The 25375-nt window shown below is 33.3% G+C and overlaps 1 protein-coding gene across 15 annotated transcripts in view; it reads right to left on the reverse strand.

Moving 5' to 3' along the window:
• The window catches only part of ARB2A (ARB2 cotranscriptional regulator A), a 480464-nt gene that overhangs the window by 182809 nt on the left and 272280 nt on the right, over positions 1–25375 (reverse strand). For all 15 annotated transcript variants that reach the window (XM_055233330.2, XM_055233328.2, XM_063612385.1 and 12 more), the window contains one exon: positions 21624–21743. In XM_055233330.2, the coding sequence (XP_055089305.1) occupies positions 21624–21743 (120 nt within the window). The remainder of the gene's footprint in view (positions 1–21623; positions 21744–25375) is intronic.

Here is a 25375-nt window from a genome sequence, read left to right on the forward strand (position 1 = left end):
GCTTTTATAAAAAGATTCCTATGTGCATTTAAGTTGCTCCATCTTTAAAAGGATGAAGATGCAAATGCAATAGTTCAGCAGGCATAAACAGAATTCCACAATGATATTTAGCAGTAGATAGGTATTTTGGCCATTTACAATAACTTCTGGTTAAAACAGAAGCTGAAACTTCAACTATTCAAATTTAGAAAAAGTTCTAAAATGCTTACTATTGAGTTTTTAAAGAAGCATAACATTGGCAAGACTACTAAAATCTTTAAGAATTAAAGAACAACAGCAACAACAAAAACCCCCTTCTTACTTATAACAGTATTTCGCTAACATCCAGAAGGAAATAAAATGTAGATGGACATATTTACATTCATGCTAATTGTATGGACACACATTTTGTTGCACTAACAATTATGAGTTACTTCTCACAAAAATCTCCAATGGAAATGGAGTATTATCCCACATGAGTAATAACAGGTGCCTGCTTAGATAGGTGATAGTGAAAAGTCAAATTTGTGCACCTATCCACGAGGAATGAGGACTTGTTTTTTCCTTGGTGGAACATTTGCAGTTTAGCATGCTATTGCAGCTGGCACTAAACATCAAGTAATTTTCTGCAGCTCTTCAACAGACAAAAACATTATACATATAAAGTTGTTATGTTCTTTCATGTCTTTTACAAATTTTTGTTTTCATGGATACTACAGTTTTCATCTTTAATTCAACAATAGACTACTTGGTGGTTATTTGTTATTAATATAGGCATAAAGTGATGTGAGATTTCTAAACCCACCCTAGAACTCTCCTACATCAATTCCCTCTCCTCCCTCACCCACCCCCCCCCACCCAAAAAGAGGGATAAGTTCTAAAGGCTAAGATGTAAGATGAGAACACATGAACACATAGAGGGGAACAACACATACTGGGGCCTGTTGGAGGGTGGAGGGTGGGAGGAGGGAGAGGATCAGGAAAAATAACTAATGGGTACTAGGCTTAAGACCTTGTGATGAAATCATCTGTATAACAAACACTCATACACAAGTTTACCTACATAAAACACCTGCATATGTATTCCTGAACTTAAAAGTTAAAAAAAAAAAAGAGAGAGAGAAGCTTCCATTTTTGGAGATAAGAATTTTTCAGACTTAACCCAAAACATTTCTATGTGTTGATTTGGGGAATGTATGAATAAACGTCCCTGGTCAGGTTTTTCTTTTTGCAGAAAACGGGAAAGGTAAGCAGGTCCATGCCTGTTGCATGAAAGAGATGCTGCGTTAGGATTATGAAGATAGTGGAGCTAGGTTCGTACACAGCCGGACAGAAATAGTGATTCAGAGCTGTTATTATTCCTACAAGGTCAAAAGAAATGGAAAAGGTTTGTAACCCATGTACTCCATTATCAGCATTAACATACCTATAAATACATTTGATTCCTTTCTAGAACATCTCAGAGTTTGGGAATATATGTACACAGACACCATACAAAGATAAATTTTAAAATGTGAGCTTTTAGCTTTAACTTTCTAAAGCCTACATTAAAGTGTTCAAATACAAATTTTCTTTTGCCCATGTGTTCTAAACAGACACAAATGGCAGGATTCTCATAAAATGCTTAAAGGCAGAAAAAGAATATAAAAGATAACTTCAAAGAAAGGTATTTCCTTAACATATGTATATTCATCTGAGTATCTAATAAGTAAACACCTGTTCATGCATATCATATCTGTAAGGATTATTCACTAAGAGTTCCCATATACTTAAGCAATCATACATACATACCAAATAATTGAGCATAATGCATTTTTAATCAACTCTTATTATACCAGAAACATTTTCATCAAGATGATAAAACTGTATTATACTTTCAATAATAATTCAATATTATTAAAAGTTGTAAAGAAAAAACACAGCATAAAGGAAATATTAGTCTTCTGATATAATTTCTTTAGCTACTGATTTTAGTTAACATTAAGAACTGCTCATATTTGCCAGTGGGAGTTAATGCTTGCTTATTAGCCAATATATATTGCTTATTTATATTATCTTGGGGCAGGGATTGAGGAAGAGTAAGAGACAGGTAGTAGATTTTTTTTTATTCAGAAATTATATACTTTTTAATATATGTTTTATTCCTCAGAAAAGAAACACTTTTGCCTAAAACAAAGTATATCTTTAGTAATCTTTTTATGTTTAATTTTTTGATTTTGAAAAATTTGAAATTTGTACATATACTGCAAGTTAAAAATCAAAGTTACAATTAAAACTTAAGTTTAAGTAACCAGAGATATATAATAATAATATCATACAGAGTGGCAAAAAATTTACAAGCATGTCCTAGGTGGTGAAATATCAGATTTTATTTCAGCAGTCAAACAGAAAAAATACATCTTTAGAGATTTTATGAGGGGATGCATTCTAATATATAATTAATGATTAATGATTTTCACTACAAAGTTACCATGGTGTTATTAGAAATTCTCAGATTCAAATATGTTATAATAGAAACATGGTAACTTCTAGAAATCACCAATCTAAATATATGATGCTTTGTTAAAGGGAAATAATGAGAACAAGGTTGAAATCACTGAATCCTTTCTTCTATGATTTAAAAATTACTATTCCTATATTTGAAAATCCATTAGCTTGAAAGCTTTTTGGCAATTCCTTGCTTCTTCATTATATATGGGAAAAAACAAAGGATTTCACTGAACAAGTTTTTACCAGCTATTTTACCGTTTTCACGTTTCCCAGTACCTCACAGCAAAACCCCCGTTTCCCCAGAAATGTTTAGAGTGTAAGCACGGTGAACATACTTCAGACTCAGATCACCATTCCCCTGCACAGAAGAGTCTGGAGAAGGTGTTCTTCCAGTGTAAGGTCTTGAGTATGATCTGAGCAGTAATAAAACAGCAGGCATCATACAGCATCCTTCCTTATAATTACACAGAGGCCACAATCCTTCATTTCCCACCAACTACTGAATTACATTTCTCCAATTTGGGTCCATACAAGAAGCTGATTATGTATAAATTTAAGGGGAAGAAATACAGCAATTTTGACTAAATTATATGTCAGAAAGTCTGTTAAGCTCAAATGCATATTTATACCTAGTTGTAGTTGTTCATGGTCACTTGCATTTGGGGTTGCCGTTCAGTCCTATAGTTTTCAATGGATCTCCTGTTGCACCATACACTTGTTGGTTGTATACAGTCAATGGTTCTTCCACATAGCTAAGCGAAAGCACTTCCCAGCATCTGAATTAGCTTGTTTGATCATGAGTTGCTGTGAAATATATAGACTCCTCTGATTTCTGAGGTAAAAGAGCTCTCCTCCACTCATGAGATTATTTTATATCTAGTAGAAGCTTAAGATATATATTCAGTCATTCAGACATGCAAATTTAACAACCAGAGACAAGTAAATTATGCAAGATGATGTATATTCTATTTCAGCTGGAAGAAATGTACAAACACTATACAATTCCAATTCAGAGAGCTACACTTGCACCAAGTTGAGAGGCACTGAACAAAAGTTGCAACATAGTATCTGTGTTTACACAGATTGGATTTAGTTTTGAAGAGCTGTTCTTAAGTACTTGAAGAGATTTTCCATCTTAATACTTTTATATGCCTTTTTCATTGGTATTTTCATAATTTTCCCCCTAAACTACCAAACATACACTAAATCTCCAGAAAACAGTTATGGCTCTTTTATAATTTTTTTCATATTTTTATGATTTATATACGATTAACAATTTTAGACATTCTAAGTTTAAATTACTCACAAATCTAATTTTTCAATATAAGATCATATTTCCTCATATATGTTATTTACATGAATAGTAATTCTATTTATAAACAATGGCTAGATAAATTACATACAACTCAGGTATATACTTCATTATATAGCTATATATTGCTGAAACTTTTACAGGACACCTTAAAACAGCAAATGACATTATCTAACCACTTGAGGTTATTGCTCTTGTATAATAAACATTTAATTCGCTCCAGAGTTTTTAAAGTATAAATTCCAGAATTTCCAAAGTAAACGAAATATGATCTCTAACATTTTAGTATCAAATTTTACAAAACAGAATTATTAAAGTAGAAATAGATTTCTATGGCTTATGATATAGAGTGACACCAGTGATACCACTGAGTGAAATCACTGATGTCATGTTTTTCTGTAAAATTTAACTTCTACACTTTAACAATATTCAGAAATAGTGACCTGTTAAAAAACAGTATACACAAAAATGTCCTGATTTGTAGTAGGAGTTACTAAATATGCTTTCTAAAACCATTGTGAATTATGGTAGCAGAATTTAATTACAACCACACAATAATCAAATTCAGCCATGACACATTTCTAAATCTTTGCCAAAAGTAACCTTCTTATAAATTCACATAGGCTTTGATGAAACAGAAAACTGGTCTGGAGGAGGATATTGTCCTACATCTTGACAGAATCCTACATTTGTCTCACCAGTTCCTCACTAAATGCATAGCTAATAGGTTGGAGGTAATGGGCATTTTCTTGATAATTAGCTGTGTAGGCAAATATGTTTTTTGGCAGATCATATAAATGTTGATTTAAGGACCAGCCAATAAAGAGTGCTAAGCTGTAAAACATTCATTGCTCAATTTCTCACAGATTTGGTTGAAAAATCCTCAAGTTCAGGTTTCCATTGTCACCAAGTAACACACTACTATTTTATAAGTTATGATATGAAATATATTTCACCTATAATTGATATATAGCTGCTTAATCATTTCCATATTTGACAAATTTGTACTATTCACATTAACATTACTTATAATAATGAATAGCACCAGGAAAATCATCCTGGACCACTGTTTCATAGTGAAACTAATCAAACTCCTCATTTTCTTAAACACATAAAGCGATGCATGTCCCACTGAAACTAAGGAATCTATAATGTATATAAAGTTAGTAAAGACAAGTGGTAACCTACTGCAAACACCAGTAAATTTTAGTTTACATCTAGGTTTAAGAGATCATGTTTAAAGAAAATGGTTTCAAGCTGGAAGCAAGATACACTGTTTTAAAAACAAAAATAGTACAAGATAAGTGGCATATACTCTAGCAATTTTCTTTAACGTAGCTTTTTCAAATATAATCTAGTCTACAGTGCACTCAAACTGCAGAAACATCCAAATTAGGGGGAAAAAAAGCAATACTTATCCTTGCAAAAAGGGCCTATACTCAAAGAAACATCTGAATAAAATTGAGACATCTGCAGTAAAGTTTTACCTTCTCCCTAGAACGTTTGAGATGAACTCAGTGTAACACTGTCTTCCAAGAAAAGACAAAGTGATCAATGCAAGAACACACCAGGCTGCCTTGGACAGGCCAATCAATGCAAGAAAAAACCTTGCCCAGGGCCTTATGCAAATAGAAGCACGTCCTGCAACCTAGGGAGGGAACATGCGCAATAGATCAATTGGATATAAAAAACCTTACAGCTATATCAGCTTCAGACAGTAAATATATACTGATGAATGTCTCATACTGCCCGCGAATTCTTAAAATGGGCTATTTTTAATAGCTAGTTAAAAACTCTTCCTGGGATCTGGAGTACAGCAAAATGGAAGAAAATATAACGGGAGAAATACTCAGCATTACTTTTAAGACTGTGCAAATAAAATTCTGATTTCTTAAAATTTCTTGGCATAGCTGAATTTTGCTGTCACTTCAGAAGGCTAAGTTTTAAGTATGTTTGTATTTGAGAACAGGAAATAATCTAAAAAAAAAAACCCACATACAATCTCAGGTAGTTTTTGAACAAAGAATAAAATAAAAATGTTATGGGAGAAATCATTGAAAATGTAAAATTGTAGTCATCATTCATTAAAAACTCACCCTACCATCAAAGATTATTCTCTATAGTGTTTAATGTATTGATACAGGAACAGTTTTTCTTTTAAAATTAATGTTTGTATCTCCATGAATCTCTTAAAAACCTGATTAGAATGTACCTAATGCTAAGTGACGAGTTAATGGGTGCAGCAAACCAACACGGCACATGGATACATATGTAACAAACCTGCACATTGTGCACATGTACCCTAAAACCTAAAGTATAATGATAAAAAAAAAAGAAAAAAAAAGAATGTATAATAACCTTAAGACCTAGTAGGTACACAAAGTTAGTACACAAAGCTCTCTCTCTCTCTATCCCTGTCAAAGGGTCTTGAAGGCAAGTCAGGTAATTTATAAGGCTGTATCAAAAATGTTCCATTATCAGGCCTTCAAGGGAATAATAAAAGAGTGTAAAATTTTTCTCTAAATATTTTTATTTTTTGTTTTTATTAAAACCAGCCGTTTCTTAGGAATTTCATGTTTTAAAGAGCCTTTTATGTTAAAAAATCAAAATATTTTAAATAGGAATTATGCCAGCAACTATAATACAGATACTATCAGGCAAATAAGAAAACTCTAAATATCTGTTAGTACATTTACTTTAATTGTCTTCTATTCTGGAATTTTAAATTTGAAAATTTAGCTGTAGATGTATTTTCAATCGGGTATGTAGCAAATATTTCTAATATTAAAAATAAATTATATGATTCTTCTTTTAGCTATTGATGTATGGGATATTCCTTGGCAAAACACTATACAAAATACGAAAATCAGTCATCTACTGTACAGTTCACTATTTGAAGCAGTTTACTTAGACATTAAAAGGATGTAGACATCTTAAAACACTGATTTATTTAGCTAGTGGAAAGGAATATGAAATTGTGCATGATATATTGGTACTATGCTCACTACCTGCGTGACAAAATCATTTGTACACCAAACTCCAGTGACATGCAGTTTACCCATGTAACAAACCTGCACATGTACCCCCGAACCTAAAAGATTGAAAAATAAATAAAATATTTTTAAAAAGAAACTATGTAGGATAAACAAAGCTCACTTTTTATTTGTAACATTTCTAGTGCTTTCTACATTGGTAAGATTTTAAGTTTCAGCTTACTCTAGTAAGACTTTTTCCCTAAGGCATAACTAAACATGTCATTCATTTGATCCTCTTAGACTCAAAGCTTTAAAAAAACTTTACTATTTTATGTGGGGAAAGCATAGAGATAAAAAAATCAAAGTAATATAATACTCTTTTATAGCTTTTCAAGTATTAGATATCAGATGAAGTGCTTATAATAAATCAGAAAGGCATGAAGTAGCAGGTTAATTATAGGGACTCAAATGTTTCCCTTTTTCCTATTTTAATTTCAAATATAGGAATTTTGAGTTGTCTGGTATTCACAGTGAAATGTAAACTCTAATTTACAGTAAGTAAAATACAAAAGACCAAGCAACTATGGTTTCACGTCTTGTTAAAATATTTAAATCATTATATTTTCTCCAATATATAGGAAAAAAATAAAATAAAAACAATTTTAGAATGTTATCATCTAATATTTGATATGTGCTGACATTGTGATAAGCATTGAGTAATGAAATTCTGTATTTTTTGAGATCAATTGTACAATGTGTGTTTCTTGCTTTTAAAAGCACATTTTCAATTTAAAAGGTAGGTATCAGGTATGTTGTTTAGCCTGCCAAAGAATTTTGTGCTTTACAAATAAAAAGGCAAAATTTCTTTAAATGAAGAGTTCCCTCACCAATTAAAAATATCCTAATTTATTACAAATTTACATTGTGTAGGTTTTTTTTTTAAACCCAATTAGAATGAAGTGTGTGTCATGGGTAAATTGATTGGTTCTGAAACTAGGCTGACTTGGACTAATTCTGTCCTTTGTGCAACCTTCGATAGGTTCCTCAATCTTTCTATCTGTCAAACAAGGCTCATCATACCTACCTGATAGAGTTAAACTTAGGTTGTACAATGCCTTGCTAAATAATGGTTTTGTTTTGTTTTGTTTTTGGAGACAGGGTCTGGCTCTGTCATCCAGGCTAGAGTACAGTGGTCCAACCATGGCTCACTGTATCCTTGAGCTCCTAGGCTCAAGCAATCCTCCCACCTCAGCTTCTTGAGTAGCTGAGACTACAGGCATGCATCATCATATCCAGCTATTTAAAAAAAATTTTTGTAGAAATGGGGTCTTACTATGTTTTCGGGCTGGTCTTGAACTCCTGGGCTGAACTGATCCTTTCACCTCAGCCTCCCAAAGAGCTGGGATTAAAGGCATGAGCCACTGTACCTGGCATAAATAATGTTTAATGACCAAATGTACCAGAATCCTGCCCAACCTAGTGCTCTTTTTTTTTGAGTGACAGTATAGCATGGTGGTTATGAGCATGGACTTTGGAGCCAGAAAGCCTGGGTTTCAATTCTGGCTCCCTCACCAGCTAGTCGTGTGATCTTAGGTAAGTTGCTTAATATTTCTGTGGGTTAGTTTCCTCATATGTAAACTGAGGATAATAATGTAGTTACATCATAGGGTTGTTATAAGGGCTACATGAGTTAATACTTGTAAAGCACTTAAAACAATGCCTGGTACTTGGTAGGTGCTATTCTACATAGCTATTACTTCCAGATGTAACTTATGGATATGGATAATATGAAGGAGCAAATGCTGATAGCAGAGACTGTTCCAGTGAGATATGAAAGGTCAATTTGATTTAGTTGGTATTAGAAGACAGCTGTCTCTTTCCAGCATGGAATGAGCCGCAAAAAAGAGCCAACCAGGGGTTTGGCCAACGAAACTCATCTACTTTCCAGATCCTCATCAAGTGTTTTCAATTTTCCTGCTTAAACTAAATTTCCAGAGCACCACATCAAAACATATTCAAAATTTAAATATAAATGATTTGGAGACTGTCTAATTTTACATTTTCCACACCTTATTTCCCCTTCACTAGCTTGAGTAATGAAAAATCGATTAAAATTGAAAGCCTTAGTTGGAAGGCACAAAAAGAATAAGCAATAAAGAAAGAATAAAAACTAAATCATCATATAACTCAACAGAGAAATGTAGAATTGAACCCTGAAATACATGAAAAACTGGGAGGTTGTCTGAGGGCTAACAGTCACTACAATTAGTACAATACACTATTTATTTATTTTTCACAGGTACTTCATGAGAAGGAAAACAAAAACGTAACTGTTACAAAGTGAGGTCATACTTTTAATGGGAGAAAGATATATTTCATGTTTCTCATCTGTAAAATGGGGACAACAGTATCTCATAAAAGTGTTATGAGAATTAAATGAGATAAAGTATACAAATTGCTTAGGATAGCGCCCAGTGCATTATCATTTAAGCATGAGAGATGCTGATGATCAGCACGAGGATGAGGCCACTGCCTTCTGATTTGCAAGAGACTCATAAATGCTAGTTCTATTTTAAAAGTTTATCCTTAAAGACACTACTATGAATTTTTTAGAACTGTTCTTGACCCAGTCATGTCTTAGGCCATCATGGCTGGCTGACAGATTACATGTATTCTATACTGATAGCAATGACAGAACTCTATGAGAGTGAGGCAGAACTCTTAACACAGTAATTGGATATGAAGGTATCTGTTCTGAGAATCTACTGTGAGATCTTAGAGTAAACACACATGCTACCAGATGTTAAAGTTTACAATATACTAAAGATATCTAATATATTACTACATATTTAATATGTAGACATAATATAAATATGTTTAATATTTGGATAGATGCCCTACAATGTGTAATAGGAAGCAAACCTTAAAATTTGAGGCTGAGCCTAGAACAGTAAACTTTCATTACACTATCAATGATATTGGAACAGGAATTTTTTTCTGAGATAAACTGAGCAGTAATACAATGGTAATATATAGGCCACTGATCTCACATCATTTTATTTTCACAATTTACAGGGCATCATTTGATGGAGAAAGTCAAAGTTTCTTTGTTGTCAGCAGACAGGCTACTAGAAACCTTTAGAAAATCAACATTTATACTTATAAAGAATCCCAACTGGAAAGGAGTCAAGACTGGGGATTTCTACTGTAGGAGAAAGTTGAGTGTGTTTTATCTTTCTGCCCAGCACAGAAAGATAAATATAAAGTTTTTCTTCTAATGCAGTTGTCTGGTGAATGCAGTATGGAAATTTGGAGAAAATAGAAGTTAGATATTGACTTCTGGAAATTCAGGCACAAATAGGCATATTGGAAGTTTAATATGCCTATTTAGGCACAAATATTAGAAGTTTAATATGCCTATTTGTGCCTAAATATCCATTTAAATCATTTGACTCAATTATAAAATTGTCACTAAAATATTGAATAGCAATTTTTATTTGTATTCTAATGCTCCTTAACAAGCTTCTTCACGAGAAAAATTCATATAAGGTATGGAAAAACTAAGAAGAAATCTGAATACACTAATCTTAGGAGGTAATTAGATTTAAAAGAGGCCATGAGGATGGAGCCCCCAAGATGGGGTTAGTGTCCTTATAAGAAGAGGAAGAGACTAGAGCTTTCTCTCCCTCTTTCTGCCATGTGAGGACACAATGAGAACATGGCTATAGGCAAACCAAGAAGGCCCTCAATGAATCCCAACCATGTTAACACCCTTATCTAGGACTTCTCAGTCTCCAGAACTCAGAGAAATAAATGTTGTTTAAGCCACCTGTCTATGGCATTTTTGTTGTATCATTGGTAGAAATATGCATCTTAAAGTCAATTCTGATGAGGTCTCAGATGAAAATGAGAAACATGTTACTGGACAATGGAGAAAAGGTAATCCTTGAGATGAAGTGGCAAAGAACTTGGCTGAATTGTGTGTTCTAGTGTTTTCTAGAAGGTAGAACTTGTGACAATAAAATTGAATATTTAGCTGAGGAGATTTCTAAGTAAAGTGTTAGAGGAGCAGCTTGGTTCCTCTTGATTGCTTATAGTGAAAATGCAAGAAGAGAGAAATGAGCAAGAAATTATTAAGAAAAAAGGATAGAGAGCTTATAGATTTTGGAAATTCTCAGCCTATCCATATTGAACAAAAGAGAAAGGATGTTCTGAAGAGAGCACTAAGGATGTGGCCGAAAAAACATTTGATAAGGAGATTAGTATGGGTGTGAACCACAAACTTAATCAAATATCCCAGCAGGAAAACTGTTAGTTTGACCTACAGGGAAAGAAGATGGGACTGTGGGAAGGCAACTGTCTATAAGACACGAAGTATGCCCTCACTAGATCCTGGATCTGCTGCTACTTTTATTTTGGGTTTCCTAGCCTCCTGAACTGTGAGAACAAATGTTTGTTGTATAAGCCACATAGTCTATAATATTTTTGTTATAGGAGCCCAAAATGACCAAGATAATGAATAAATATTTAAATAAGCAAACTAATTTCTAGAGGGTATGAGCCTTATTCAATTTAATCACAGAAAACATAACTGAAATTTGGAGTTCAAATAAGGTTCTGCTAGTTTCTTTGATTAGAGATTTCAGTATCTTCTTAGTTGAATTCCTAATCAATTTCCATTAACGGTGCTTCTAAGTGTTCAAAATTTCAGGGCCACAGACTGTACCTTCTGTGCACTCAGTGAGACTGACTCTCAATGTCCCTGTTTTTCAACTTAAATTATCAATTTCGTTCTCTTGTCCATTTTCTTCTCTGTCTTGTGGCTCAGGCCTTACTTTCTTCATTTTGACCCAACATAGCACCATTTGAGATCTGGTCCTGATAATTCATTTATAAATAAATCTACAATCAACAACTATTTCTTGAGTATGTACTCATTGTATGTCCAGCCAGGCTAGGCAGCATGGCATAAACCAATGAAAATAATACGTTTGTTATTTATTTTCTACCAGTTAAAAAAAGAATTCTAAGGTTGCATCAAGCAAAAGATAACTATGTATTAGGACAATGAATAGGAGACTGAGGCTGAGAATAAATTACTGAAATGGAAAACTAACCATAGCTCTGGGTTTCTGGGAGATAAAGGCAAAAATGTATTATATAGTCATTATTTTCTAACAAAAAGAACATATCAGTTCATCTGTACAAATGATTTTTCCTAGTACTTACCTCTAAGACAAATTTACTGTATGGATCTTTATACTGTGGACCTTAACATAATGATCTCTTAGCTATTATCCCACTTCACAAATATCCCGTATATTATTCTCTTTGTTTAAAAATGTTTCCTATTTAGACTAAAACCTTCTTGAGGCCAGAGATCATGTGTTCTAATGTTTCCCCAGTACTTGTGTGGAGTGGGTATGTTCAACTGAAACAGTAATTATCTTTAATAACAATTTTTGGAAACATTTCTTGCCTTGAGGGCATAATATTCAATCTTAACTCCAAGAAAACACTTTTTTTGTTTGCTTGTTTTTGGAGACAAAGTCTTGCTGTGTTGCCCAGGCTAGAGTGTGGTGGTGTGATCATAGCTCACTGCAGCTTCAAACTCCTGGGTTCATGCAATCCTCCTGCCTCAGCCTCCCCAATAGCTGGGACTACAGGCATGTGCCACCATGCCTGGCTAATTTTTTTTATTTTTTAATTTTTGTACAGACGAGATCTTCCTATGTTGCCCTGGGTGGTCTCAAACTCCTGGCCTCAAGCAATCCTCCTGCCTCAGCCTCCCAAAGAGTTGGGATTACAGGCATGAGCCTCAAGGTCCAGCCAAGAAACACTTTCAATCCACAAAGTCAAACTTTTGTGGTTCTGGTGGCTTTATTGTAAGCTAAATTCATTCAATGAAAGTGTTAAAAACCTGTAACAAAAAATATGAAGTGAGAACAATTGATATACATGTAGGGGTTAAAAATCTCCAACTCTGAAAGTTAAAATTACAGAGACCTAGAAGAGTATCACTTTGTTACTCTGAGACCAAAGAAGGTGTTAGACCCATAGTGAAAATTTGGCCATAAGAGAAGGAAAAATGATAGTCCTTCCTCTCCATCTCCTTTATTGCCACAGAAACTGGATAACCAGGGTACCAAAGACCAGTCCAGAGTATCTTAAATGTCCTCAGAATGCAGTATTCTACTCTATTCCATTCTAATCTAAGCCACATAATCAGACTTCTGCCTTGATTTGTTCACAATCCTTCTGATTTTTATGCCTATGATTATCACTTATTTCTTTCTCTGAAAAAGATCCCATTTTGAAACTCCCAGGCAATGAGTGAAGCCTTAAACCTTTTACTTTGTGAATCCTCCCCCAGGTACTGGATCCTGTTTATTTTTTCTCCTTCATTTCCTATAAAGGAGTGAGGTGGGACATGGTGAAGGAAAACAGGCACTCTTAAAACCAATTACTAGATTCTGTTTGCTCGGTCATTACCCATTGCCTTGATTTTCTGTTCCCCACAACCAGATTGTACTTCCTGATTCAAACCTGAGCTTACCATAGTCTGATATAACTCCCTGGTGAGAGCTCACATTCTATTCCCTCTAAAGCCAACCTCTACAGCTGAAGTAGCTCCTCTTGAAACTATCCTGAACTCTAGTAATAAGATCTTTACTCAAATCTGGCTTCCACTGTTGTTCCCTCAAGCCTTCCCTTAACAAAGATCCAGTATGCTTTGAGTCTAAATCCACCTGGCTCCTCTGAGGTAACTTGAATAAATTATTTAATAACGATTGGATCCTAACTTTTAAAAGTTAAATGACTTTGATTGTGAATTCTTTTTGTCCCTTAGAAGTCCCTTCCAATTTGAGATGTCCGAGGTGCACTGTGCCTGGGAATTTTATTTGGGAGAGGGCTTACAATGAATGATCATTTTAAGGTTACAAGAACAGTAAAAACAGCCCTATTATCAACTGAAATGTGTTTTTCTACATTCCTTCTTATAAAAGGCTTACAATAGTCAATCATAGTCTCATATTTGCAGTAAAATACAAAATCTATCATTAAGATCTTTTATAATACCAATGGAAAAAAGAAATATTTCTTATGTAATGATTTATATTTAACAAATTAATATGTCAATTCCTTTGAGTTCTCCTTAACTTGTTATTGTGCTAATTTTGCCAGGCAGTCCTTGGTTTCCTAGCAGTCTTTGTGGAACCAGGAGACAGAGTGACCAATCTCTCAGCAACAAACATGCAGGGAAGGCAGTAGGACCTGAATGCAGCTCATCTACTATGTGGACACTAAGAAAAACCTCTTCCAAACGTAATTCCAATGGAGTAAGATGGGTCCTTTATTCTACAAAAATATCCCTATTAAAGATTAGTGAAATTTTCTCCACTTCAGCAGCCTTCCAAACAATCGAATCTTGGTGTGCATGAAGGATATAAAAGGATATAAACATTAAGGAGCACACTAAGTTCTTAAGGGAAATAATCTATCAGGAATGAAAACAATCACAACTAATATCATACTTAATGATGAAATACTGTACAATTTCCTCTTAAGATCAGGAACAAGACAAAGATGTCCACACTAGCCACCTCTATTCAACCTTGTACTAGAGGTTCTAGCCAGGGGAATTTGGCAAAAAACCAAAAATATATAAATTAATTAGATAAACATTCATCCCGATTGAAAAGGAAGAAGTAAAACTATCTGTATTCACGAATGGTATGATCTTGAATATGAAAACTCCTAAGGAATACACACACACACACACACACACACACAATTAGAACTAAAAATAGTGAATTCAGCAAGGTTGCAAAATATAAGACTAACATATAAAAATAAATCATGTCTGTATATACTAGTACTGAATATGAAAATAAAATTAAGAAAACAATTTCAGTTAGAATAGCTTCAAAAATAATCAAATACTTAGAAATAAATTTAAGAGAAGAAGCTTAAGACTTGTACACTGAAAACAGCAAAGCATTTTTGAAAAAAGACCTAAATAAATGGAAAGAAAGCCCACTGTCACGGATTAGAAGACTTAAGATTGTCAAGATGGCAACACTCCCCAAATTAACCTATTTAATCAATCCCAATACAAATCTCTGCTTTTTTATTTTTGCAGAAATTAACAAATCAGTCCTAAAATTCATATGGAAAAGCAAGACCTAGAATAGCCAAAATCATCTTGAAACGGAATGAACAAAGTTGGAGGATCTACCCCCTGATTTCAAAACTTACCACAAAGCTACAGTAATCAAGTCAGTGTGGTACTGGTATGAAGACAGGCGTATATATGGAATAAAATACAGTCCAGAAGCAAACCCTTACATTTATCGTCTATGGATTTTGACAAGGGTGCTAAGACAAATCAAAGAAGAAAGAAGAGTATTTTTCAATAAGTGGTGCTGGGATTAACTAAATATCCATATTCAAAAGAATTAAATTGGACTCTTACCTCACACAATATACAAAAACTAGCTTAAATGACAAAAACAAAAACTAGATAAATTGGACTTCATCAAAATTAAAACTTCTGTACTTTGGAGGAAATCATCAAGAAAGTGAATTAGTCATCCAGAGAATGGGAGAAAATTTTCACAATCATTTATCAATAAGAGATTTGTACCAATATATAAAGACCTATGAAAAATCAAAAATAAAAATGATAACCCAATTAAAATTGAGCAAAGGATTTGAGTAGACATTTCTCCAAAAAATGCAAATGGCCAACAGCACATAAAAAGAGGCTCAACATCATTATTCATCAGAGAAATGAAAAAAAAAAAAAAAAAAAAAAACTACAGTGAGATGCCACTTCACACCTACTAGGATAGCTAATATAAAAAAACACAGATAATAATAAGTGCTGGTGAGGATGTGCAGAAAATGGAACCCTTATACACTGCTGGCAGGATTGTAAGTATGGGGAGAAATGGGTAATGGGTATGGAATTTCTTTTGGGGTGATAAAAATGTTGTAAAATTAGATAGTAATGATAGTTGTACAAGTCTGCAAATATGCAAAAAGCCTTTGAACTGCATATTTTATTTAAAGGATGAATTTTATGGCATGTAAGTCATATTTCAATAAAGCTCAATAAATCTCCATTATATCTTGATAAAAGCATGTAAAATTTACCTCAGAAATAAAAAAGTTTAAAAAATGCAAACAAGCAAACATAAGCTAATTATTAAATAAAAGGTGAAGTTGAAATGATTGGGGATGAAATGGAAAGTTTTCGAGACTTATTTCATAGACTGCCATATAACATTGTAAGGATATTATTATGATGATAATTTAGTTATATTATAATTTAGTTTAGTCATTTTCTTATTTTATTGAAAAGACTATACCTACAAGGGTGTGTCATAGAGAAGCAATCTTTTCAGTCAGACTGAGAGCTGGGCATGCCAGCAACAAGGAGTCTATAATAGTCTTACACCAGAACAAAAAAAGTAACACTGTTTAACGTGGAGTAACTGATTAGGTAGAATTCCCAAATCAGTCAATATTTAAATGGAGAGTAGGGAGAATTAATAAATTTAGTTAGTAAAAGCGTTAAGTGTTAAACTCTATATGTTAGTCAACTAACTGTGCAGATATTTAAGACTACTCGTGTTGTTTTAATACATATTATTTTCAAACTTGGGATAAGAGCAGTATTAGACTCTTTATCCTCAAGATGTTTCTAGATCATTTGGGCAAAATGAGATTGGACATAAAAGATAACTTTAACAAAACTAATTAATATGTATCTTGAAGTTATATTACAAATGGCAATTTATTTTTACTGAATTACCTAGATTTTTAAAGTAAGTTTGTAAGAGTATTTTTGGCCTGAGATATCTGGATACCATTATGATTCAGTTTTTCTTGCTTACTTCCCTAATTTTAACTTCCCTCAATTTTTGACTCCCAGCAGCCCAACTTTTAGCTGTTCTCATTGATCACATTATGCAGATATCTTACCAATATCCAATTTACTTTGTTCCTCATGGACAAAATATAAATGACACTTCTTTAAGGTCATAGTTAGCTGATGTAAAAGACTAATTATTTTAGTTCCATTTTCTCTTCAGTGTAAATCCAAATCATGCTCCAGGCAATTTAAAAAAATCTACTGAGAGTAGAGAGAGGTTGAGTGTCCTCATACAGCTATGTCCAAAACCAGTCCTCTATCAGCTGCTGAAGGGCAGCTTAGGCTGCCTGGAGGCCAGGGAGCCCAGCATGGAACAATGGCAGGAAAATAGAGTTCCCTTCATTCCTTAATTCACATGCAAGTGAGGTGCCAATCAAGTGCTGACAAGCATGGAGAAACCAAAATCAAAAGTGGGTAGCGATACACTTTCAAAAGGAGCTGTTTTCACACATTTCTAAGTGATTTTTTAATGATGGTTGTGAATATACTAATAATAACATGGAAAAGGAAATAAAAGTAATAAGAAAAACACAAAGTTCGTATCAGTTGAGATGATACAATAAACTAATGAAATATATTTACTAAAATTACTTAACATGTTTTACAAAAATATATGAACACTCTTGTTTTGGCTAAGCAAAGAGATTTCCATTCAAATTGATACATTGAGCACTGCAAACAGGGAAGTTAAGGTGTGCTGAGATCAATAACTGGGCATTGATAAAGCCTGTTAATTTCCAAATTAAATAAAAAATTTAAGGTTACTTGATTTGGCCAAACTGATCACCTGGAAAGATAAGAGCAAAACACTCTGAAATGGCCAACAATAAAAGCAATGAAATCACTTCATCATAGTAGCTGGAGAAAAAGATGACGAAGAAGGTCAAAAACTGCATTGTTTTAAAATGACAGTTAATTTTCAAAAAATGAGCCTGAATTTTTTACAACTAATATAAGGCAAAAGTAAGTTGCATTATTTGTAGATTTCTTTCCAGATGAATTTGGTAAATACATTCTAATTATGGTTAATAATTCTATTACGTGTAAAGTACAGTTTGTAAGAAATTTCAGGCTTTGTAAATGATGATTTAATAACTGTAACTTTACATATTGGCATTATTTTAAGTATACAGAAAAGATAACAGAGGCAGATATATTACTTTTAAAAGTTCATTATCAATTCATGAGATGAAACAGTTCTTTCCTTTTGTCTTTAATGACTAAATCCTACAATCAATAGGGTTGTCTTATCAAAATTTATTTTTACTAGGAATACAGAGAGTTCAGAGAATTGGAAATTTGAGTTGCTACCATATGGTGAGAGTAAAAGCAATTAATAGCATATTTTTAATATCATGTTTCTTCTTATAATAAAATGTATACTGTTTTTTAATGACGTTAGATCTAATCAAGTTCTAAGATTTACTACCATAAAATGAATATTGGTTTTGAAAAAAATCTCTGATAAGATATTCTTCAGGAGAAATTCAACATTTTAAGATAGGATATAATAGTAAATTATGCAATAGTAATCACTTTTCGAAAACAAATATTTGAAAAGTAATAGTAAATCACTTTTTGAAAACAACAATTAGCAAAATATTAAAGCGTAAGTAATTGCATTTACTGGTGAAACTGTACTTGCTACAATTTACATTTAAAACAATTTTTTTTGAAATTCATGACATAACGAAGAATGTGAACTTGTATGACAGTGGTACAAAAACAATTTCCATGTATTCAAACATGATGCTACAAACTAAGACTGTTCCCTAAGAAATGTGTGTGTGTGTGTGATCTTTAATCAAAAGTAAAATTTTATGACAATTTAAATGACTGAAATCCAAAGGATTTACTGTCTGACATGTATAATGCACTACTGGGACAAAAAAACAAATCATAATTTAAGATTTATATATTAATCTTGACAATTTACTTCCTTGTAAAATTAATATTAAAATTTTGAATGAAAGTAAAACAATTCATACAATACAGTTAATGTTGAAAAGTCCTGAAAAAATGCCTATTTGTCAACATTTTAACACCATGAGTTTTTAAATCTTTTGCTTTTGACTAAAACTGAATAACATTTTTTTTCCGTTTTAGGCAAAAGCAAAGGATCTAAAAACATTTCAATGTTTATTATTTCTTTAACAATACTATATTTTAGAAAGCCTTTGAAACAAAAACACAGTGGACCTAAACATATTAATCAAATTTGTCAAAAAATAATGTAAAATTCATCAGGGTACAATGCTATTTGCTTAAAGGAATCCATTGTATTAGGTCAGGAACCAGTCTTTATTCATTTGCCACCATCCGTATGCTTCCATTACATACCCCCAAATCAAAGTTATTTCACAGAAAGTAGCAAAAAAAAAAAAAAAAAAAAAAAAGAAGATGAGATAATTGCCATTAATACTTTAGAAACTAAACAACGTATATTACATTAAATAGACTTCTCAGCCCTGGCGTTGCCTGACAGATATGTGATGTGCCAGTGGTTATATTATATTCCTCCTCCCATGCATGTGCCTCCTGCAGAGATAGCAGACTACAGAAGCTGACCCTTACTGAGACCATCTTGTCTCTCTGACAAAGCTCCTTTTTAACTTCTTACTTACTGGTTACTTCCTGTGATGGAGAAAAACTTTAGCTCAGCTTGTGATAATTTCACAGGCCCTGAGGACCCTGACCCTAATAGCCTCAAGGTCAGAAGTCAAGTCTTGTTCTGAAACATCTGTGTGCTTTATATTAAAGTGGAACAAAAGTGGAGAAATATCCACCAGTGTGTGACAAGCAGGACGGGCAAAACAGGACTGACACACTGGTCATCTGTTAACTCTGGCATCTTCAGTTCATTGTAAAAACTGTCCAAAAGGCATGTAAATTTTAAGTTTGGTGTGTAAAGGTTTTCGTAAACTGTCTAAAAGTTAAAAAATGGGAATTTATGTTTTATAGAACTCTAAAATTTGATTAGCCTTGCAGACTTTCAGACATATTTTAAGTCACTCTACAAGTCAAGAAATTTCATGCTTTAAGTAATTTAACAGCTTACAAAGAAAAAATAAGCTATATATAATCTATATCTATGGAGATATAGAGATATATATATCTATATAGCTATATATCTATATCTGTAGGGATTGAAAGGAATTATTTGAAAAACAACATTCATATTTTAAAAAGTACATCATACTAGTGTGCTAAAGAGCTATCTTAAGATATCTATTATATATATATATATCAAAATAAATCAATTAATTCAACATAGTTAAAATTAGTTGAAAATAATCCCTAAAAACTGAAATAAATTTAGAAAATAAATGATTTAACTTAACGATTTATTGATCTTAAGACAGCAGAAGCACTTGTAGAGTTAGGTCAGCTAAAATATTCTCAGATGTCACTACCAGTTTTATAACTAAATCAAGTGGGTAAGCAATAAGACATAGGGAGGTTGAAAAGGTCATGGAAATATATTCAATTTCCATGTCAGAGAAAAACACGCCAAAGTCTAGAAACATAAAAATTAGGCAATCAATATGTGTCTCTGGTTTAATGTCCACTTAGATCTATTTGGATTTAAAATGATCAACTGCACTTTTATCAAATTAATTATTTTATGGTAAGATTGGTAACTTCCTGTAACATAAGAGTTTATGGACAGGGAGGCATGAATTCTTCATTAATCGATTATTAGAATTGATTATATCACATTAACCATGCTGGCCCATGATTGTGATATTGTAATATTGCATCTAAAACATCATTCTCAGTAAGCTATCGCAAGGACAAAAAACCAAACACCGCATGTTCTCACTCATAGGTGGGAATTGAACAATGAGAACTCATGGACACAGGAAGGGGAACATCAGGCTCCGGGGACTGTTGTGGGGTGGGGGGAGGGGGGAGGGACAGCATTAGGAGATACACCTAATGCTAAATGACGAGTTAATGGGTGCAGGAAATCAACATGGCACATGGATACATATGTAACAAACCTGCACATTGTGCACATGTACCCTAAAACCCTAAAGTATAATAAAAAAAATAATAATAAAAAAAAATAAAACAGACAGAATTCAGAAATTTGGTAATGTTTTTCTATCACGTACATATAATCTTAACTCCAAGAATCAAATTATTTTGAAATATGAAGATTTCTATGACCAAACAATGCATTCTAGTTAGAAGCAGATTAATGGAAGCTTTCTTGTAGTTTCAATACTAATTATATAAAATTCTGATCAAGTATCAAGTCAGTTAAAGACTATCAAAATATTCTCAAGTATTCAAAATGTCTCTTGAAATTTTAAACACTTTATAGATAACATAAGCCTCAATAGTATATACATAAAGCAGGAAACAATATATATCATGAAATGTATGGAAACTGGCACTATAATGTAGAAATTAAAAACTAATATGTAAATAAGGAACAGGCAAAAAGCTTTCTGGTTAGCACTAAAAAGCTCTGTCACCATAAAATAAATTAGTAGGCTGAGGCAGGCAGATCACGAGGTCAGGAGATTGAGACCATCCTGGCCAACATGGTGAAACCCCGTCTCTACTAAAAATATAAAAATTAGCTGAGCATGGTGGTGCGTGCCTGTAATCCCAGCTACTTGGGAGGCTGAGGCAGGAGAATAGCCTGAACCAGGGAGTCAGAGGTTGCAGTGAGCTGAGATGGTGCCACTGCCGTCTAGCCTGGCGACAGAGACTCCATCTCAAAAAATAATAATATTAATAAAATAAATAAGTAAATTAATAAACTATTTTCAAACATCATAAAATTATTTACTCAAAATATGTTATTTTCCTTCTTTATAACATAACTTAAAGAGTACTGATACCAACAGAAAGAAAAGAGAGGGGATAAACCTACAAGGAGACTGGAACTAAAAAGAGTGAAATATGCACTTACCAGTTCAACAAAAGCAAGTCCTCCATAGCTGTGAGCAACGAAAAACACATTCTCAGCAGCAGCCTGAGCTATGAAATGATCCCAAACATAGATTGCATGTTCTTCAGGAGAACCATTTTCCTGTAAGGGAAACAAATGTCATATATTACATACTATATCTAATTATTATCATAGCAAACAACAATTAAATTATATGCTTGCATACACAGCATAGGAAATACAATGGTTATAGCTCATTCAAAATACAAATAATATAAAAGAATTACATTGAAAATTCAAATTAGAGAATATGAGAGGACTTCAAAAAGTTTGTAAAAAAATAAAATTAAAAGATAAAAATAAAAAATACTTTATTTCTGAACATTTCATGAAGGTCAAGAAACTTTTATAAGTGGTGATACATGCCTTTTAGTACACCCCTAAAGAACTCAGGATCCTGGTAATTTAACCATGTCAATGCAGTCTTTTTTACATTATTAACTGAAGAAAAGTGGTGCCCTTAAACATTTTTTAAGATTAGAAAACTAAAAGTCAGAAGGAGCCAAATCAGGACTGCAAGGTGGATGCCTAATGATTTCCCAGAGAAACTCCTGCAAAATTACCCTTGTTTGATGAGAGGAATGAACAGGATATTCTTGTGGTTGAGAACTCTCTGATGAAGCTTTCCCAGGCATTTTTCTGCTAAAGCTTTTGCTAAATTTCTCAAAACACTTTCATAATAAACAGATGCTATTGTTCTTTGGCCCTCTAGAAAGTCAGTAAGGAAAATGCCTTGGGCATCCCCCCAAACTGTTGCCAGAACCTTTCATCTTGACCAGTCAGATTTTGTTTTGACTGGACCACTTCCATCTCTTGGTAGCCATTGCTTTGATTGTGCTTTGTCTTCAGGATTGTACTGGTAAAGCCATGTTTCATCTCCTGTTGTAATTCTTCAAAGAAATGTTTACTTTGATCCAAATTGTTAAAAATGTCCATTGAGATATCTGCTCTTGTCTGCAGCTGATCTGGGTGCAACAGTTTTGGTACACATTGAGTGCAAAGTTTTTTCACCTTAAATTTTTCAGTCAGAATTGTGTAGGTGGAATCAACTGAGATGTCTATATGTCAGCTACTGTTTCTGTTGTTAATCACTGATCTCATCAATTAGGGCACAAACAAGGTAATTTTTTTTCTCCTAAATTGATGCAGATGATCAGCTGCTATGAGCTTCATCTTCAACCTCGTTCTGTCCCTTCTTCAAATGAGTTAGCCATTTGTAAACTACTGATTTGTTTGGGAGACTGTCCCCATAAACTTTTTGTAAAGCATCAGTGATTTTACCATGCTTCCACCCAAGCTTCACTATAAATTTGATGCTTGTTCTTGCTTCAATTTTAGCAGAATTCATGTTGCTCTGACAGGTGCTCTTTTCAAACTGATGTCCTGTATTTCTTAATGCCTTGAATGAGATCCTCTTCGGGCATGTTATAGCAAGTTAGTAAGAGTTTATTTTGGTGCAATAAAAATGAAATCCATGCATGGATTTTTCATAATATGCGTTTTCCATGAACTTTTTGAAGGCTCTTCAAAAATTAGTAAGCACATTAGAATTATATAGCAGAAAGTTATACTGATCTTTTGAAAAAACAATGTAATACTAAAAAATTTATTTACATTCCCATAGTTAGATGTGAAAATATTTAATATATATCTAAATTATTTTATTTATAAGATTTTAAGTATCTCTGTAAGCTAAAAATAAGGAAAAATGAATAATATTTTCTGTTGAAATTATCAAAATATATATACACATTTTTTCTAAAAGCATTTTCTATACAGATTTCTGGAATTGGGAAAAAAACCTAAATAAATAAACCTAGGCCTTCTACATTTTTCCTAACTGGCTAAACTCAAATAAATGTATGTTGCTTAAGTTGCAAAAGTTATGTAATAACTTCATTTTGCTGTTTATTTCTATGGCTGACATATTGTGGTTAAAGCCAAAACCTGGATAATGTGAAAAACAAACAAAAAAAACCACTAAAATGTGAAATAATACTGATCAAAAAGCAAACTGTGAAGAACTGAAACCTCAAGAAAATGTTTTGTAAAAATATTTCTTAGAAGCTTGAACACTAAAAGACTCATTTCCTAAGAATGTCATAGATATTAGACAATGCGCACAATCACATTTTCCTTTTTAGAAATTTTATAATAAATTATTAAGGTCCCCACAAGCATGGCTTCACTTGCCATCTAGAAGCTAGTTTTCTCTATGTCTATCTCTGTCCTAAATTTCTCTCCAGAGCCACAAAGCCAACTATTTAATGGTCATTTCCTTCTGTATGTACCATAGACATGTCAAACTCAACCAATCCAACACTGTAGTAAGAACCTCTACAAATCTGTCTAAGCTCCCCATATCCAGCTGAAATCTGAGAATCAACTTTTTTTCCTTTAAAAAATTTTTTTAAATTTTTTTTTATTATACTTTAAGTTTTAGGGTACATGTGCACAATGTTCAGGTTTGTTACATATGTATACATGTGCCATGTTGGTGTGCTGCACCCATTAACTCATCATTTAACATTAGGTATATCTCCTAATGCTATCCCCCCAACCCCACCCCATAACAGGCCCCGGTGTGTGATGTTCCCCTTCCTGTGTCCATGTGTTCTCATTGTTCAGTTCCCATCTATAAGTGAGAACATGCGGTGTTTGGTTTTTTGTCCTTGCGATAGTTTGCTGAGAATGATGGTTTCCAGCTTCCTCCATGTCCCTACAAAGGACATGAATTCGTCCTGTTTTATGGCTGTGTAGTATTCCATGGTGTATATGTGCCACATTTTCTTAATCCAGTCTATCATTGTTGGACATTTGGCTTGGTTCCAAGTCTTTGCTATTGTGAATAGTGCCGCAATAAACATATGTGTGCATGTGTCTTTATAGCAGCATGATTTATAATCCTTTGGGTATATCCCCAGTAATGGGATGGCTGGGTCAAATGGTATTTCTAGTTCTAGATCCCTGAGGGATCACCACACTGACTTCCACAATGGTTGAACTAGGTTACAGTCCCACCAACAGTGTAAAAGTGTTCCTATTTCTACACATCCTCTCCAGCACCTGTTGTTTCCTGACTTTTTAATGATCACCATTCTAACTGGTGTGAGATGGTATCTCACTGTGGTTTTGATTTGCATTTCTCTGATGGCCAGTGATGATGAGCACTTTTTCATGTGTTTTTTGGCTGCATAAATGTCTTCTTTTGAGAAGTGTCTGTTCATATCCTTCGCCCACTTATTGATGGGGTTGTTTGTTTTTTTCTTGTAAATTTGTTGGAGTTCTTTGTAGATTCTGGATATTAGCCCTTTGTCAGATGAGCAGATTGCAAAATTTTTCTCCCATTCTGTAGGTTGCCTGTTCACTCTGATGATAGTTTCTTTTGCTGTGCAGAAGTTCTTTAGTTTAATTAGATCCCATTTGTCAATTTTGGCTTTTGTTGCCATTGCTTTTGGTGTTTTAGACACGAAGTCCTTGCCCATGCCTATGTCCTGAATGGTACTGCCTAGGTTTTCTTCTAGGGTTTTTATGGTTTTAGGTCTAACATTTAAGTCTTTCATCAATCTTGAATTAATTTTTGTATAAGGTGTAAGGAAAGGATCCAGTTTCGGCTTTCTACATATGGCTAGCCAGTTTTCCCAGCACCATTTATTAAATAGGGAATCCTTTCCCCATTTCTTGTTTTTGTCAGGTTTGTCAAAGATCAGATA

This window comes from Symphalangus syndactylus, chromosome 11, assembly GCF_028878055.3.
Source record: "Symphalangus syndactylus isolate Jambi chromosome 11, NHGRI_mSymSyn1-v2.1_pri, whole genome shotgun sequence".
NCBI classification, from domain to species: domain Eukaryota; kingdom Metazoa; phylum Chordata; class Mammalia; order Primates; family Hylobatidae; genus Symphalangus; species Symphalangus syndactylus.